Genomic DNA, 15739 nt, shown 5'->3' on the forward strand with positions numbered 1-15739 from the left:
GTAAGTCCCACTGAAGCTCTCGACCTGGTGTTTTTGTGCAATAACCCCATTTCTGTGATATTTCATACCTATTCCTCAAATTTCACCTGTCTTGGCCCTCACTGGCTTTCTTAGCGTCTTGCTTCCTGCTTTCCACTTTCCAAAGTCACAGCGCTCCATTCTGATCCAGTATTAAGTGGGCGGCCCTTCTAGTTCCAAATACTGTAGCTCAATTTTAATATTATCCAGAAGCTCCCATATTACACAGTATGGTATATCACCTATCCCACCAACAGGGGTACACAGACGTTATATTTACTTCCTCAAACCTGCATGAAAATCTATTTGCTAAAAAATAATAATTTTACAGCAAATTACTGGGTTGCATTATTTTCTGAGCATTTTTCTGAGCATTTTGTAGACAGGAACTATATCTCATTATCTTTGCATTATCTTAACACAGCTATCAGAGTGTTTTGTACAATGTAAGTACTCAACATATGACCACTGATTAAAAAAAAAAAAAAAGACTAAACAAAAGCCACAATTTGGAAACTTACATAAGAACTTACGTGAGTTGAGCCTACCCTTTGCTGGGCTTAAATAAATTATTTCCAGAATGAAATCCTTGGTTACTTAATTGAATTCTTATTTCCAGATAGCTCTGAGTGCTATTTTGTACACTATCATACTGTAGGTATTATAAAAATGGGTGCTGAAAATGTCCAGCACCTCATACATAGTTTATATATTTTTAAAATTTCCCACCAATTTGGCTATTAAATCATGTTATTATCTGTGTGTTACATCATATATTGTGCGTGTGTGTGTGTGTGTGTGTATACACATTGCAGGTTATTCCTTAGGAACATAATAACCCAATCCCTTTGGAAAGTAAGTTTGGAATAGGATGCATCTACTATGTCATCACTACAATACAATATTTTAAGTTAGGCTTAGAAGTCAGAAAATAGATACAATATTTTGATTACCTCAAAGAGTTAAACAAACATACTAAATAAACATTAATTTATACAAATTAATACTAAAAGTAAAACAAGATTATCATAAAGTATGTATAATATGTGCAAAATTCAATATACATATATGCCTATGATCCCCAGAAACCATTATATTTCCTGGAGGAAAAGGTAAGTTTATTTAAACCAGTATAAGTAGTTTGATGTTACTCCTGGAAAACAAAGATTGTCGGTACAAGATCCTCCATAACTTGGAGGACAAGCTGAACATGGTACCCCTACTTTATATGGTGCTTCTCCAATCCAATTGCCCCTAGAAGGAAAACAAAAGATGTCAGTGTCACTCATTAAAATAAAATAGGTCATCCTTAAACACATGATCACATGTGATCATTGTTTGAGAAGTTCGTAGCTTTAGAAAAAAAAAAATTAAAAATTGTATCCATTTCTTATTTTAACAACAACTTGTTCTATACATCTTACTTCTTTGATACTTCCCCTCTGAGGAAGTTAATATTATCTTACTTTACAGATAATAAGTCCGTACAGTGCTGATGACATTATAAGTCATCAGGCGCCAGACTCAATGTTCATTCTCCTCACCATATGTGTCCCTTTCTACAGCAGCCTTCTAAAAAAAAAAACACACACATTTTAAAACAAACAAACAAAAAACCCCACCAAACCCATTATCGTCTAGATGATTTCAATTCAGGGCAACGCCATATGTGTCAGAGTAGAACTATGCTTCATAGGATCCAAGCCCCCTTACCCCCCTCCCCCCCCCCAAAAAAACCAAACGCATTGTCATCGAGTTGATTCCAACTCATAGCGGCCCTATAGGATGGAATACAACCGCCCCATAAGATTTTCAAAGCTATAAACCTTTACAGAGTGGACTGTCACATCTTCCTCCTGCAGAGCAGCTGGTGGGTTTGAACTGCCAACCTTTCAGTTAGCAGCCACATGCTTTACCCACTGTGCCACCAAGGCTCCTATCTACAGCACATAGTCAGAACATCATCAATTAAATTTACGTCTTCTAAAATCATGCTGATCTTCTTCTAAAGATGCTTAAAAATGCACAATATTTTCTGGCAGGCTTAGAAAACATGACATGAGTAAGGATACCCACAATATTTACTTCTAAAGTCGTAAGCTATTTTACATTTCCGATCTCCCATTAAATAGAAAAGAAAACCGCCGTTCTCATAATAAGAGAATAATGGCTTACAGAAACCATTAAAGGTTATGCAAAAACATTTTTCCATTGGCTTTAGCTATTACTATGGCTTGGAAATCCTGGTGGCATAGTGGTTAAGTGCTACGCCTGCTAACCATAAGGGCTGGCAGTTCAAATCCACCAGGCGCTCCTTGGAAACTCTATGGGGCAGTTCTACTCTGTCCTATAGGGTCGCTATGAGTCAGAATCGGCTCGACGGCACTGGGTTTGGTTTGGTTTATTACTATAGTTATTAAATTATTTTAGTTAATGGCATTAGTTTTTGATAGACTGAACACACTTAATTGACTTTGCATTGTCAATATTTTTTTCATTTGTGTCCATGGGCACGATTATACTAATAAACCAAATCTGCCACTCAGAATAGTTAAAAGCAGCCACAATAACCTTACTGCTATCTAGCTCTTTTAAATACAAAGGAGAAGGCAACACATGTATTTTCAGTAGTGTGATGATTACTAACTAGATTACAAAGAAATAGTGATGTAAAAGAAATTGAACCATCATGGATTGAATTATGTTCCCCCACAAATATGTGTATCAATTTGGCTGGGCCATGATTCCCAGTATTGTGTGGTTGTCCTCCATTTTGTGATTGTAATTTTATGCTAAAGAGGATTAGGGTGGGATTGTAACACCCTTACTAAGGTCACATCCCTGATTCAACGTAAAGGGAGTTTCTCTGGGTTGTGGCCTGCGCCACCTTTTATTTTATAAGAGATAAAAGGAAAGGGAAGCAAGCAGAGAGTTGGAACCTCATACCAAAATAGGCCATGCTGGGAGCAGAGAGTGTCCTTTGGACCTGGGGTCCCTCTGCAGAGAAGCTCCTAATCCAGAGGAAGGTTAAGGAGAAGTCTGACAGAGACAGAAAGGCTTCTCCTGGAGCTGACGCCCTGAATTTGGACTTTTAGCCTACTTTACTGTGAAGAAATAAATTTCTTTTTGTTAAAGCCTTCTCTTGTGGTATTTCTGTTATAGCAACACTAGATGACTAAAATATGGTGAAAGAAAAATTTGGGTATCAGAGGCAAAAAGGCAGAACTGAAGATAACACAACAGGAGATTAAGAAGTTAAAGTATGGAAAAAATGTCCCTGGTCTTCTTTATGACTGAAATAAGGCCAAGCAATGGCTTGTAAAAGTATATCTACAGGACACGAAAATGTCTGGTTAAAGTCAGTTAAAAATACTGATTTGTATCTATAACATGAAAAACATGCTCATTAACCGTTCATATCACAAAATGAGATTTCAAGTCTTCGTATCTATATTTAATTTACTCTATACCATTAGCATAAACTTCTTTGAGCTTTATTTTGATGATGTCACACCCTTGCCCAGGAACTTTGACAGCACCCATCTTCTTATGAGTGTTGCTCCCTCTTTTATCCTAATCTTCCCCCATTCTATATTCTTAATCTTATTTCCTTCAGTAACTTTACCCAAAACTTTAGAAATATATAGGTCCAGCCTATGCTATCTTAATTTTATAATTTTTCTATTTGTTACATAATTTTTGAAATTTTAGAGAATTTACTTTTGGGAACCTAAGCTTAGAAATACACTCCTATTATATGTGAAATTATTACATATGTTTATATTACATACTTTTACATAAATCATAACTTTTGTAGAATAGAGGATAATTACATTCAGCAGTAAATCAGTCAAGCTATTAAATTCTACTGTTCATTCTTTTTGTCTTCCCCTCCCCCATCTAATTAAATGCTCTCTCTCTACTTTTTACTCCCTGAGTTGGGCTTGAGGTAGCTTCATATTGACATCTGATTAAAGAATCACATTCAGATGTCTGTCACGGCTTTAAAACTTTCTCCATCATCTAGGTTCTGGAATAATAGTTCTTTATTAGAACTGTAGGAGCCCTGGTGGCACAGTGGTTAACTGCTCGGCTGTTAACCTAAAGGTTGGCAATTGGAACTCACCAGCTGTTCCACAGGAGAAAGATGTGACAGTCTGATGCTGTAAAGACTTACAGCCTTGGAAACCCTATGCGGCAGTTCCACTCTGTCGTATAGGGTTGCAATGAGTCAGAATTGACCTGACAGCAACAAGTTTATTATAACTATAATATAGCAGGTTAATGCACTGTCTTAAATCCTTGGACCTGTACATCATCAAACATTACTTCTATATTTTAGTTCAAAATATATAAAAACAGAAGCAAGGTCTGGCTATTGTCAACCTTACTGTAGTGAATGTCATAAATTCTCTTGTTCACCTCAAGTAGTATTTTATCAGGGAATTTAAAACCCTTTTTTTTTTTCCTATTCAATCACACCCATGTTGAATATATTGTTTAATGTTGAATACACTTACATATTTTATTTACCTTAAAAAACTGAATACATTTAAAATGTATACACTTGGATGCTAGGTAGCACTTTGCCACATTCAAATAGTTAATTTGTCATTTTTTTAGACTTGCTAAATTTTCTTATTTTACATCGAATAAGACCCAGTTCTTAAACATGTTTCTAGTGTGAAGAAATCAAGGCAAACATTCCATTCATATGTAATATTAAATGCCATATGCTTGGATGACTATAGAAGGCATTTTTGCCATTATCACTGCAGTATCAATGCTGATTGTATCTAGAGATAAATGTCTTTTACAATATATCCACTGACATATCTGTTTGCTTTATTCAGCCGTCATTCAAATTATGATACTGTCTGACTAAGAGGTAGAGCACAAGGTTGCTCTTCTTTTTCCTCAAACTGATAAAACAATAATTTCTAAAAATAATAGAAAAAAACAGCTTATGTTGAATATGCATAGAAAAACCTTGATAATTTGCAGCTATTAAAACTACATAGAAAAAAATGAACAAGTGTGATTGTAAAGCAGTTATATAAGATAGCTTGAATCTTCCATTTTGCTAGAAATCAAATATTACTTTATTGTGTTCAGTCACATATGTTACTTTGATTAGAGAAATCATTATAAGGATTTACCTTACAAAAAAAAGTATGTAAAGTCAATCAGATAATCCAAGAATATTAGAAAATTCTAGTCACTGGACAAAAACAAAATAATTGAATGATTGAAACAAAAATCTCTTTGACCATTCGGTACTACTTGGCAGCTATATGTCAGGGAGTAAGAGCAAAAGCTGAACAGGAAAAGACAAGGTGGGCAACAAAAAAATATGGAAAAAATGCATCACTTCGATACTTTTCTTATTGCGTAGACACATTCTACTTTCCAAAACATTCGCATTTTAAAAATTATGAATAGGGGACCATCGGGCAAATTGTGTATCTTTTCTAACTTTGTAAAATACTGCCACTGGCCTCCTACCATACAAATGAGTAATGAAATTATTTGTGAAACATTTTCTCATCCCCTCCCCATGCTAGAATAACTGGAGAAACTCTCTGGGACTTGCTTTGGAAAACACCAAAAGCATCATAAATCCTTTGCACATTTTTGGTATTAATTCCAAATGGGAACAGAATCATGTATAAATATTAGAGCCTTTTATCATCTGAAGAGTTATTGTTATCAGGAAGGCATTTTCAAACATTGACAAGTTTTTATCTCCAGCTTATAATCTTCATAAATGTGAGCATATTTGATAATTCTTGATACAATTTCTTACTACCTTTTTATACATGCCATGTGATGAAATTTCTGTGCAATTTTTATTGTGATGATGTTTAAATCATGCCAAAGCTGTAATTAAAAAATTTCATAGCATTTAAATTTTCCCGTCTGATAATGCCACCTTAACCATCTGTGAAATTAGTAAATATGATTTTTAATCTTAGTCTAAAAAAAAAGACTTTATTATGAATATTTTGCTTTTCTCGTGAAAAGGGTTAGCCCACATTCTAATACTGATAGATAAAAATATTGTGGTGTTCACAACAGAGAATTCCTGATGGAGCAGGAGAAAAGTGAGTTGCAGATCTTAAAGTCTACTAAAAAGACCAGACTTAGTGGTCTGACTGAGACTGGAGGAATCCCAGAGGACGTGGCCCCTGGACTCTCTGTTAGCCCAGAACTAAAACCATCCCCAAAGCCAACTCTTCAGAAAAAGATTAGACTGGACTATAAGACATAAAATGATACTGGTGAAGAGTGTGCTTCTTAGCTCAAGCAGACACATGAGACTACGTAGGCAGCTCCTGTCCGGAGGCGAGATGAGAAGGCAGAGGGGGACAGGAGCTGGTTGAATAGACATAGGGAATACAGGGTGGAGAGGGGGAGTGTGCTGTCACATTATAGGGAGAGCAACTAGGGTCACATAACAATGTGTGTGTAAGTTTTTGTATGAGAAACCGACTTGAACTGTAAGCTTTCCTTAAAGCACTATAAAAAAAAAAAAGTTGTGGTGTTTGTAAATACCCTAGATTTGTTTCTGATGCCTTTTATATAGCTATCCATGTCAGCATGTGAGTTAGAGTGTTTATTTGGGGTTTACCATGACTAAAGAAAGGTGATGGGGGGTGTTTAGTAAGTATCCAAAACCAAAAAATCAAACCCATTGCCATCGAGTCAATTCCGACTCATAGTGAGTATCAGTATCTTCAATTGTTTTGGCTACAGTGTAAAGCATAGATCTCTGTCCTTGTGAAAAGGAACCTTTCAGCTCATCACTTTTCAGGAATATAGGAGTGGCGATGGATATGAGGACTAGACAACATTGTAGCTAAATTTACTCATATTATTTACCTGTCAAAAATACCTATCCGACTGGAGGTATTTAACATCATCATCAGATCCAGGAAGCTGAGTCCAAACCGGTACTTACTTTGGAGCGTAGTTGCAAACTAAGTACACTGCACTTCGCCAAACAGATCCCCAAACATTCATGTTTTGGCAAGTATGAATTGCACATCCAATCCGATTGGAGGTAGCCCAAACCATCTGTGAAATAAACCAATATGCTGTCATTGAAGTCAGAGAGTTGATTCCAACTCAAAGTGACCCTAAAGGACAGAATAGAACGTCCCTCTAGGATTTCCAAGGAGCAGCTGGTGAATTCGAACTGTCAGTCTCTTGATTAACAGCCAAGCTCTTAACTACCATGCCACCAGGACTCCAAGAAAACGCACCCCCACCAAAATAGCAAAAAGATTTATTTTAAAGTTATAAATAAAAAATTAACAAAGCAATCAAAATGACCTGTGTGTAATGTGTGCACATGGGGCCATAGCACCTCATAGGACATCTGGGGTTGCAATCCTGGGGATATGGAAATGCATAATCCTTCACTTCATCATACCATGGCTTGACCAGCTGAAGGATAGAGCGATATCTAGATACAAAGAAAAAAAGAGAGAGAGAACATTGAGTACAGCAGTGGTTATATACAGTGGATTCATGTTAAATTGCAAATTAATCGCTTTTTTTTTTTTGCAGATTAGTCATGGCGATGCAAGTGCAAACTCATCCCTGGTCATTACCGTCGCCACCTTGTAGAGTCCCGAAGTCTCCAAGTAGGGGCAAGCATGACGGTGTCCAGGGCTGGAGCATGTGACCCTGTATTTGTCTAAGTATGCCTCAGGCTGATTTGAAAACAAAAATGCAAATATTTCAGGAATTCTTATATATATCTAGTTTAATCCATGCCAAATTTTTCATCCCTCTGAACTTTATACGCCACCAAGAATTAGATATACAGATATAGTAGTATAGAGATACTAGCGGAACTTTGTGGTGGTTGTTGTTTTTCCCCCATTAGACCTGAAACATTTTAACTTTAATAATAATAATAAAAATGTAATAATAGCGCACCTGAATTTCCTTTCCTATATGGAACAGAATGGGTCTTTGGAATGTTGGATAGTGACATTCCATAGGAGTAGAAAAATTACCCTATCGATGAGAACAGATTTTCCAGCAGTTGCATATGCCTAGCACTGGAGCCCTCTCACTAGTGAGCCATAACAGAAATGGGGAGTCTAGCAAGTTCAGAGCTATTGTAGTTTTAGTTGGAACCCATCATGTTATAATTTCTCATCCTGCCTCTTTTCCGAAATCCATATTTTAGTGCATTGAACACAAGAATGGCTTCTTCCATAGCCTACACGTGTTTTCTGAGATGGAAGAGTGAAGGTAGTGGAGAATACAGGTCGAGAGGTCGTTTCAAGAGTGAAACTGGTCTTATCAGGCCCTTTTAATGAATTAAATAATGTTTAATGACATCTAAAACATTCACACGGGAAGCATCAATGCTTGAAGCATAGTGACCCTTCGATAAATGTTTGCTGATATTACTTGAAATTGGTGTTCACCCCACCTTGGGCTTCATGAATAATAAAGTCATGCGGATGAGTTGAACCCAATGAAACTGCTTCCTACCTTCCAGTTCGTACAGACAGATTTTGGCCCAAAAATCTCAGTAAGTAAGAAGGTCCGTGGTCCCAAATGCAAGTAGCCGCCCAAGCCTCTGCAGATTTTGCAAGATTTTCATCCCAAACCTATGGAGGGAAAAACCTTAGTTTTACCGGCTTTGCTAGCAACAAACAAAAAGTAAGGAAAAATCCATTGCGACTATTTTCTAGAATTAATTAATTCTGGTTTCTAAGACTATTTTAATCCAAGGAGAGCAAATTCACACAATTGTTACTAAGAGTTCTATAAAGCAATAGGAGTCCCAGAGTGGCGCAAATGGTTAAGTGCTCAACTACTAGTCCAAATATTGACAGTTCGAACCCATTCAGGAGCCACCTTGGAAGAAAGGCCAAGCGATCTGCTTCCAAAAGGTCACAGACTTGAAAACCCTATGGAGCAGTTCTACTCTGCACACATGGAGTCACCATAAGTTGGAATTGACTCAATGGCAACTAACAACAATGACAACAACATAATGTGATACGGTTATGCCACACAAAAACCTAATTATCTTAGCAGTGCCATCTATCGTAGATCCATCAGTTTTAGTAAAGGATTTTATCAGCTGCCTTTGAGTTGATTATAGCTCCTGGAGACCCCCCACGTGTCAGAATAGAACTGTGTGCCGTAGGATATTCAATTCAATGACTGTTCAGAAGTAGATTGCCCAGCCTTTATGCCAAACGAACTCTGAGTGAACTTTGAACCTGCAACCTCTCAGTTAGCCGTTGAACACGTTATATATATTTGTTGAAGAGAATGCTTTTTAATTAAGTTTTATAGTTCAAGGGCATAACATTTTTTTCCCAAGTTACTTGTAATATTTTTATGTTATTATATCTTATAAAAATCTTTAAATTTTGACTGGTCAGTCAGTAGTTGACCATATATTTTAAAAGGTAAGAATTTATATGCAGAAAGAAGTGACAGTTTTCTAATTATTCAAATTCACAGAGAGCTTCATATGAGAAAACATATAGATGTCTTTCTTTGATCTTGGTTTTCCTAATTTCACATTCCCCGTCATTTTTTCATTCTTTTGGTGACTTTCTCCACCAGCAAGCTGTGTGGAGCTAAGCAAAAAAATAATAATAATAATAATTTTTTTTAGGCTTGCTTAAATTAAGGTTAATAGCCATGAGCTCACTGTTAAGTTTTAACCTTTGACCAAACGTGTAGGACTGCTTGAACGTAACACTGAAAAGAGCTTAATTTATCCCCAAGGATAACGGGATAAAATATGTAACTTTATTTAGTATAAACATGGATTTAAGTCAAAGAAAATTAATTCAGTGACTTTGAAACAAAATAGAAAACAAACACACACAGAATAAATGAAGTCAAGAGACACTTTCACCTCAGCAGGCCATGGCAGCTAGCCTCAAAAGACATTTGTTATTTAGTTACTCAGAATTTTTATTGCAATTAGAAAATAAAATAAACTTACATAAATTGATGCAGTTTTTTGTTAAAATAAACTCACTCACAAAGTTTATATGAAATCAGAATGGTTTAGAATGGCTCTAGAGGAATTCTGGAGTCTCTGGGTAGTATAAACAGTTAAGGCATTTGGCTGCTAACCAGATGGTTGGAGGTTTGAGTCCACCCAGAGGTACCTTAGAAGAAAGCCCAGGTGATCTACTTCTGAAAAATCAGCCACTGAAAACCCTATGGAGCATAGTTCTAATGTGACACACATGTGGTCGTCATGAGTCAGAATCGACTTGAGGGCAACTGATTTTTAAAGAAATTCTGTGGTGGCAATGTCCACATTGCCACTGTCCATGTTAAAGAAAAGATTACCCAAGGAGCTGTCCTGAGCTACCCAGAACATAATCTGCTTGTCTTGCAGATTAAATTCAATATGGTAAAACAGTATGTGATTCCATTGTAACAAATAAATAATGTTCAATACACTATCAAAAATGGAAAACATTCATTCTACAAAATTTTAAGAGCTAGTGTTTTTTTTTTTTTAGTGTCTAGTTCTTTATGTATTTGTCTTTTTCCTAGAGTTGACATTATGACTTTTTTATAATGAACAAAAAAAAAGTTTTGTACAATGTTTTTCATAGTTAATTACTTAGCTCACTAAAATAAGTGTCGATAAATTTTATAAATTATTACTTAAGACATCTTTGTTTTTCCTGTAAAAATCTGGGCAAAATGTATCACTGATACAAAAGAAATTTATAATGAAAATCCTGGTATTTGAGGACTGAAATTAACTTTAAAAAGCACTTTTTTTTTCCCCCTGCTGCTATTGTGTTTATCTGGTACTTATTGTTCTTATGTTGATACTTTTTGGAGCACTGATGAAATATAGATTGCAGCTAGTGAAAAAAATAAAACAAAAACAGCACAATTAATCCACAAAGGAATTTTAGACTTAGCAGTATCAGATGAGGTCACATCAATAAATAACAAATAACATTCAGTAAAGGTTCACACTATAAGGATGGTGCAGGACTGGGCAGTGTTTCGTTCTGTTGTACGTAGGGTTGCTATGAATAGGAACCGACTCCACGGCACCTAACAATAACAAAGATTCTTTACTAATTGGAGTCACTTAAAAAGAAACACATATAAATATGATTTACATATTTAATAGGGAACCCAAGGTCAAGAAGGGGAGGGTGTTGACACATCATGGGGTTGGCAACCAATGTCATAAAACAATATGTGTACTAATTGCTGAATGAGAAGCTAGTTCTGTAAACCTTCATCTAAAGTACAATTAAAAAAAAAGTCAGTCCCTCCAGTCTCCAAAATAACTACAAAATATGGGACCACTTTACATCATGAAATATCAAGGTGGAATCCTAAGCATTTTTAATTAAGATAACGAATCCTCCCCTCAGGTAAGACAAGTACTACTTCTCACGTAGGTGGGAAAGGTAAATTTGTGTAATTAGATGATGCAAAGAGCACTTTTTTAGAGGACCTCTGAACTGAATCATTGCCAGCAGCATAAATATCTTAAAACATAAAACAACAGAGCCCTCTCTTGACTCCTTTTCCTCTTCCAACTACTGCATCATTTTTCTTTCTTTACACAACAAGAGTTCTTTAGAGAGTTGTTTTAACTTGAAATTTTCAATTTTTCTTTGCTCATTCTGTCTTGTGTATAGTCAGGTTTTCTCCCACCACTCTACCCAAACTGCTCACACCAAGGTCATCAGTGGTCATTTCTTGGTCATTGTCTTACTTGACCTATCAACAACATTTGACATGCCTAATCCCTCGTTCCTCCAAGACACGCTTTCATCCCTTGGTTCCATGACACCACACTTGCCTTGCTTTCCTCTGGCTGCTGATTCTCTCCCTCTGTGCTGATTCCTCATTTCCCCAGCCTCTAAGTGCTGTAGGGCTCATAAGGCTCAGTCTTTGTCCACTTGTCTTTTTTTTCTTTTTTTTAACTTTTACATTCACTGCCTTGGTAAACTCATTCAGTCTCATGGATTGAAATAACTCTTACATGCAAACAGTATTATTTCACATCAGATCTTTAGACCTCTCCCTTGGATTCCAGACTAATTATACACCTACCTACTTTAGAGCTCTACTTAACATGTCCAAAACTGAGCTCTAGGTATTTATACTTCCACCCCTATCCCTACCCCCAAACCAGCTACTTCCACAGTCTTCCCTCTATCAGTGAATGACATCATTCTTCTAGTTCGTGGGTCAGCAAACTATGGTCCACAGGTCAAACCTGTTCCTCATATTGTTTATGCCTATTTACATTACCTGTCTATGCCTATTTCTGTGCTACAAAGGCACAGTTAGGCAGTTGCGACAGAGACTGTTAGGTCTGAAAAGCTGGACATATTTACTATCTGGCCCTTTACAGAAAAAGTTTACTGACGGCTGTGCTAGTTGCTCAGGCCAAAAATCTAGTGGTCATCCTTTACTCTTTCTTTACTCGTAGCCTACACCAGCTTCATGAGCAAATCTCATTGATTTTACCTTCAAAATACTGTGTATCCAGAATATAACCATTGGTCACCACTATTGTTGCCATCGCCTTGGTCAAACCCACCGTCACTGGTTACCTGGGTTATTGAAAGAATCTCTGAAGTGGAGGAGTGCTCAATAAGACCTTAATATATAGATGAATGTAATGTCATTCCTCTTCAATTTGTCATTCTCAGCATAGCAGTCGATATGATTGTCCAATTCAAAATGGCCAGTACTAGTCCATTTCAGCTAACGAATGCCTAGGATATCAATGTTTATGTGTTCCATTTCATTTTTGACCATTTCCAATTTTCCTAGATTCATACTTCCTACATTCCACCTTCCGATTATTAATGGATGTTTGCAGCTGTTTCTTCTCATTTTGAGTCATGCCACCTCAGCAAATGAAGGTCCTGAAAGCTTGACTCCATCCATATCATTAAGGTCAATTCTACTTTGAGGCAGCAGCTCTTCCTCAGTTGCATTTTGAGTACTTTCTAAGCTGAGGGACTCATCTTCCGGCACTGTATCACACAACGTTCCACTGCTATTCATAAGGTTTTCACTGGCTAATTTTTTAAGAAGTAGGCCTCCAGATCCTTCTTCCTAGTCTGTTTTAGTCTGGAAGCTTAGCTGAAACCTGTCCTCCATGAGAGACCCTGCTGGTATTTGAATACCAGGTCACAGCAACATGCAAGTGGCACAGTACAACAAACTGACAGATGCGTATGGGACTCTGTCTTTAGCAGTGGAAATGCAAGAGGTGTAAATTTCCGTGTTAACCAATAGATCCCTAGGAAATTCATTCATGTAGGCTGCCAGTAAATGAATGTCTATTGAGAGACATTGGGTACTGTGAATTCAACAGTAAGCAGGACTGACAAGGGCTCTGTCTTCATGGAAGTTACATTTTGATGGGGGAGCCAGACAATAAAAATACTACCAAATAAGTGAATAATTTCTAATTATAATACACATTATATAGACACTCCAAAAGAATCATGTGCTATGTGAACTTTTACTTCTTTTGAAGTTTTCTTAGCTATTCAAACACCTCCACACACATAGACCATTCCAATTTGTAGACATCTGTTGCTCACTCATGGTACCTGCATGATGATTTCTGAATGCAGGCGCTGAACGAATACCAGACAAAACCAAAACACTTGCCATCGAGTTGCCATGCAGGGGCCTAATAACAGAAAACAGTGCCCAGGGCAATTAGTGTTAAATTGCCGCATGATCTCCCATAGCTGGTGATGGAAACTGATGGCTAACAGAAACTGCTAATTGGCGCCCCACCTCAAGCAGCCGCCCTGGGCACGCTCCCTACCTGCTTCCTCTCCCTCCTAGCTAGGCTTCTCAATGTGTGTCAGAGTAGGTAGAGCTAGGCTCCACAGGGTTTCCGGTGGCTGGTTTTTTGGAAATAGATCACCAGGACTTCCTTTCAAGGTGCCTCTGGAAGAACTTTTGGTTAGCAGCCAAGTGCTTAATGGTATACACCACCTAGGGACTCCTGCTGAATGAATATCCAAGTGACATTATGTGAGTAAATAGAAATTATCCCTAGAACACCTCTTCTTTTTGCTTAGCTAGTAATTCTTTCAGTATATAGTTTCTTGATGTGTAAATGTGTAGATATTTGAGTCCTGGGGAAATTATTTCAGAATCTCCTGGAAACTATTGAGAAGGCAGGTGCCTATCCCAATCCTGGATCTATCGAATCAAAATATCATGAACCTGTACTTGCACAGAAGCAGTTCAATGCTCTTCTGGCTGGAAATAATTGTCTAAAGTCTTATTTAGTGGAGTGTCATCCTGATTGCAGAGAACTTTGGGCTTCTTCTCTTCTCTCCCTCCTGCCATCCCCCACAAACTCCCATGCCACATGGAAGGCTTAAAAAATTGGGGGAATTTCTGGAAAATTAACCTTGGTTAATTTTCACTTATAAGCTCTTTGATCAGCATCTTTCCTCTCAGCTCTGGCCTATAGGTGAACCGAGACAGGAGGAAAAGTAAAAATAGCATTTTATCAGTAAAATAACTGAGTGTCAGGCAATGGGTGTCAAAGTCTGTGAGGATCTTTATTTGTGTATTGGTAGAACACAGGATTATGGGTAAGAGATGTAGAAAAAGCATCCTGCATGTTACGGTACAAATAAGCTGGTGTCATTCCTTCCAATAGTGACAATTCCAATACGAGTAAGCATGTGGTCTGTGGCTACATGGATATCAGTACAGAGATAGCCAATGGCACTTGTGGTGCTTATTTAGAAATCATGAGAGCTCTAAATGGCTTAATTAACTGAGCTAGCAGATGGAAGATGTAGGAGAAATACGTACATAACTTTCTGAAATTCCAAACTCTTGACAACAAAAAAAAAAAGGTTAACAGTTCTAAATAAGTAAGGCAACCCCTTTCCATTATTGAACAATGAACAATTTAACTCATGAGAATATGAGTCAACAGAAGACTGTGCTCACCAAAGCCACTAACCTAACTTTAGCATGCACCCACAGAAGTATAACAATTGGAGGAGAATGTGTCCTCTCTCTTCTACATTGATCAGGTCACCTCAATTCCAAGGACCTCACTTTCAGGACACACACGTGGTTAGGCCCAATCAGGGAGGACAACCAAGGTCAAGGGTATTCCTTGCCATTCCTGCCACACTGCTTCTTGTTCCCATGCCATTCTAATAGACACAGCTCACATGTGTATGCTATGTGTATCAGCCATTGGAAACTCAATGGAGCACAGTTCTGCTCTGACACTCATGAGGTCACAGTGAGTCAGGGTCGACTCAATGGTTACTGGTTATGTGTGTATGTGTGGCCTAATGGGGAAGAAGGGGGACTTGATTTTCCATTTCCTTCATTACACAATTTCCTACCATTTCCAGTATTGTCAGAAAGCTACTATCCTCTGATAGCCCAATGGCCTTGGCAACACTCCAGATGAGAAAGGTGGAGTATATAGATTTTTAACAGAAAAGGGCAAGAGACTGAGAAAGAGCTTGTGTGACTGGGAGCCAAGGGTCTAGGACATAGATGCTCACAGCCTTCAAAGACTATTGCGGAGACCTATGTGATTTCTAAAGGTAGAAATAGCACAGGGAGAAAGATTTGATTTCATATTAATACCTTTCAATACTTGCTGATGTCCTCAGGTAAAATGCATGTAGGGAAATTCCCTATCCAGTGGGCTCAAGAA

The 15739-nt window shown here is 37.4% G+C and overlaps 1 protein-coding gene across 2 annotated transcripts in view; it reads right to left on the minus strand.

The window, feature by feature from the left end:
* Positions 1-1070: 1070 nt before the first annotated feature.
* The window catches only part of PI15 (peptidase inhibitor 15), a 28446-nt gene continuing 13777 nt past the window's right edge, over positions 1071-15739 (minus strand). For both annotated transcript variants that reach the window (XM_049854259.1, XM_049854258.1), the window contains exons 3-6: positions 8533-8651; positions 7354-7486; positions 6980-7095; positions 1071-1272 (exon numbers count right to left, since the gene is read on the minus strand). In XM_049854259.1, the coding sequence (XP_049710216.1) occupies positions 1137-1272; positions 6980-7095; positions 7354-7486; positions 8533-8651 (504 nt within the window). In that variant the 3' untranslated portion in view covers positions 1071-1136. The remainder of the gene's footprint in view (positions 1273-6979; positions 7096-7353; positions 7487-8532; positions 8652-15739) is intronic.

This window comes from Elephas maximus, chromosome 15 (assembly GCF_024166365.1).
Source record: "Elephas maximus indicus isolate mEleMax1 chromosome 15, mEleMax1 primary haplotype, whole genome shotgun sequence".
NCBI classification, from domain to species: Eukaryota; Metazoa; Chordata; class Mammalia; order Proboscidea; family Elephantidae; genus Elephas; species Elephas maximus.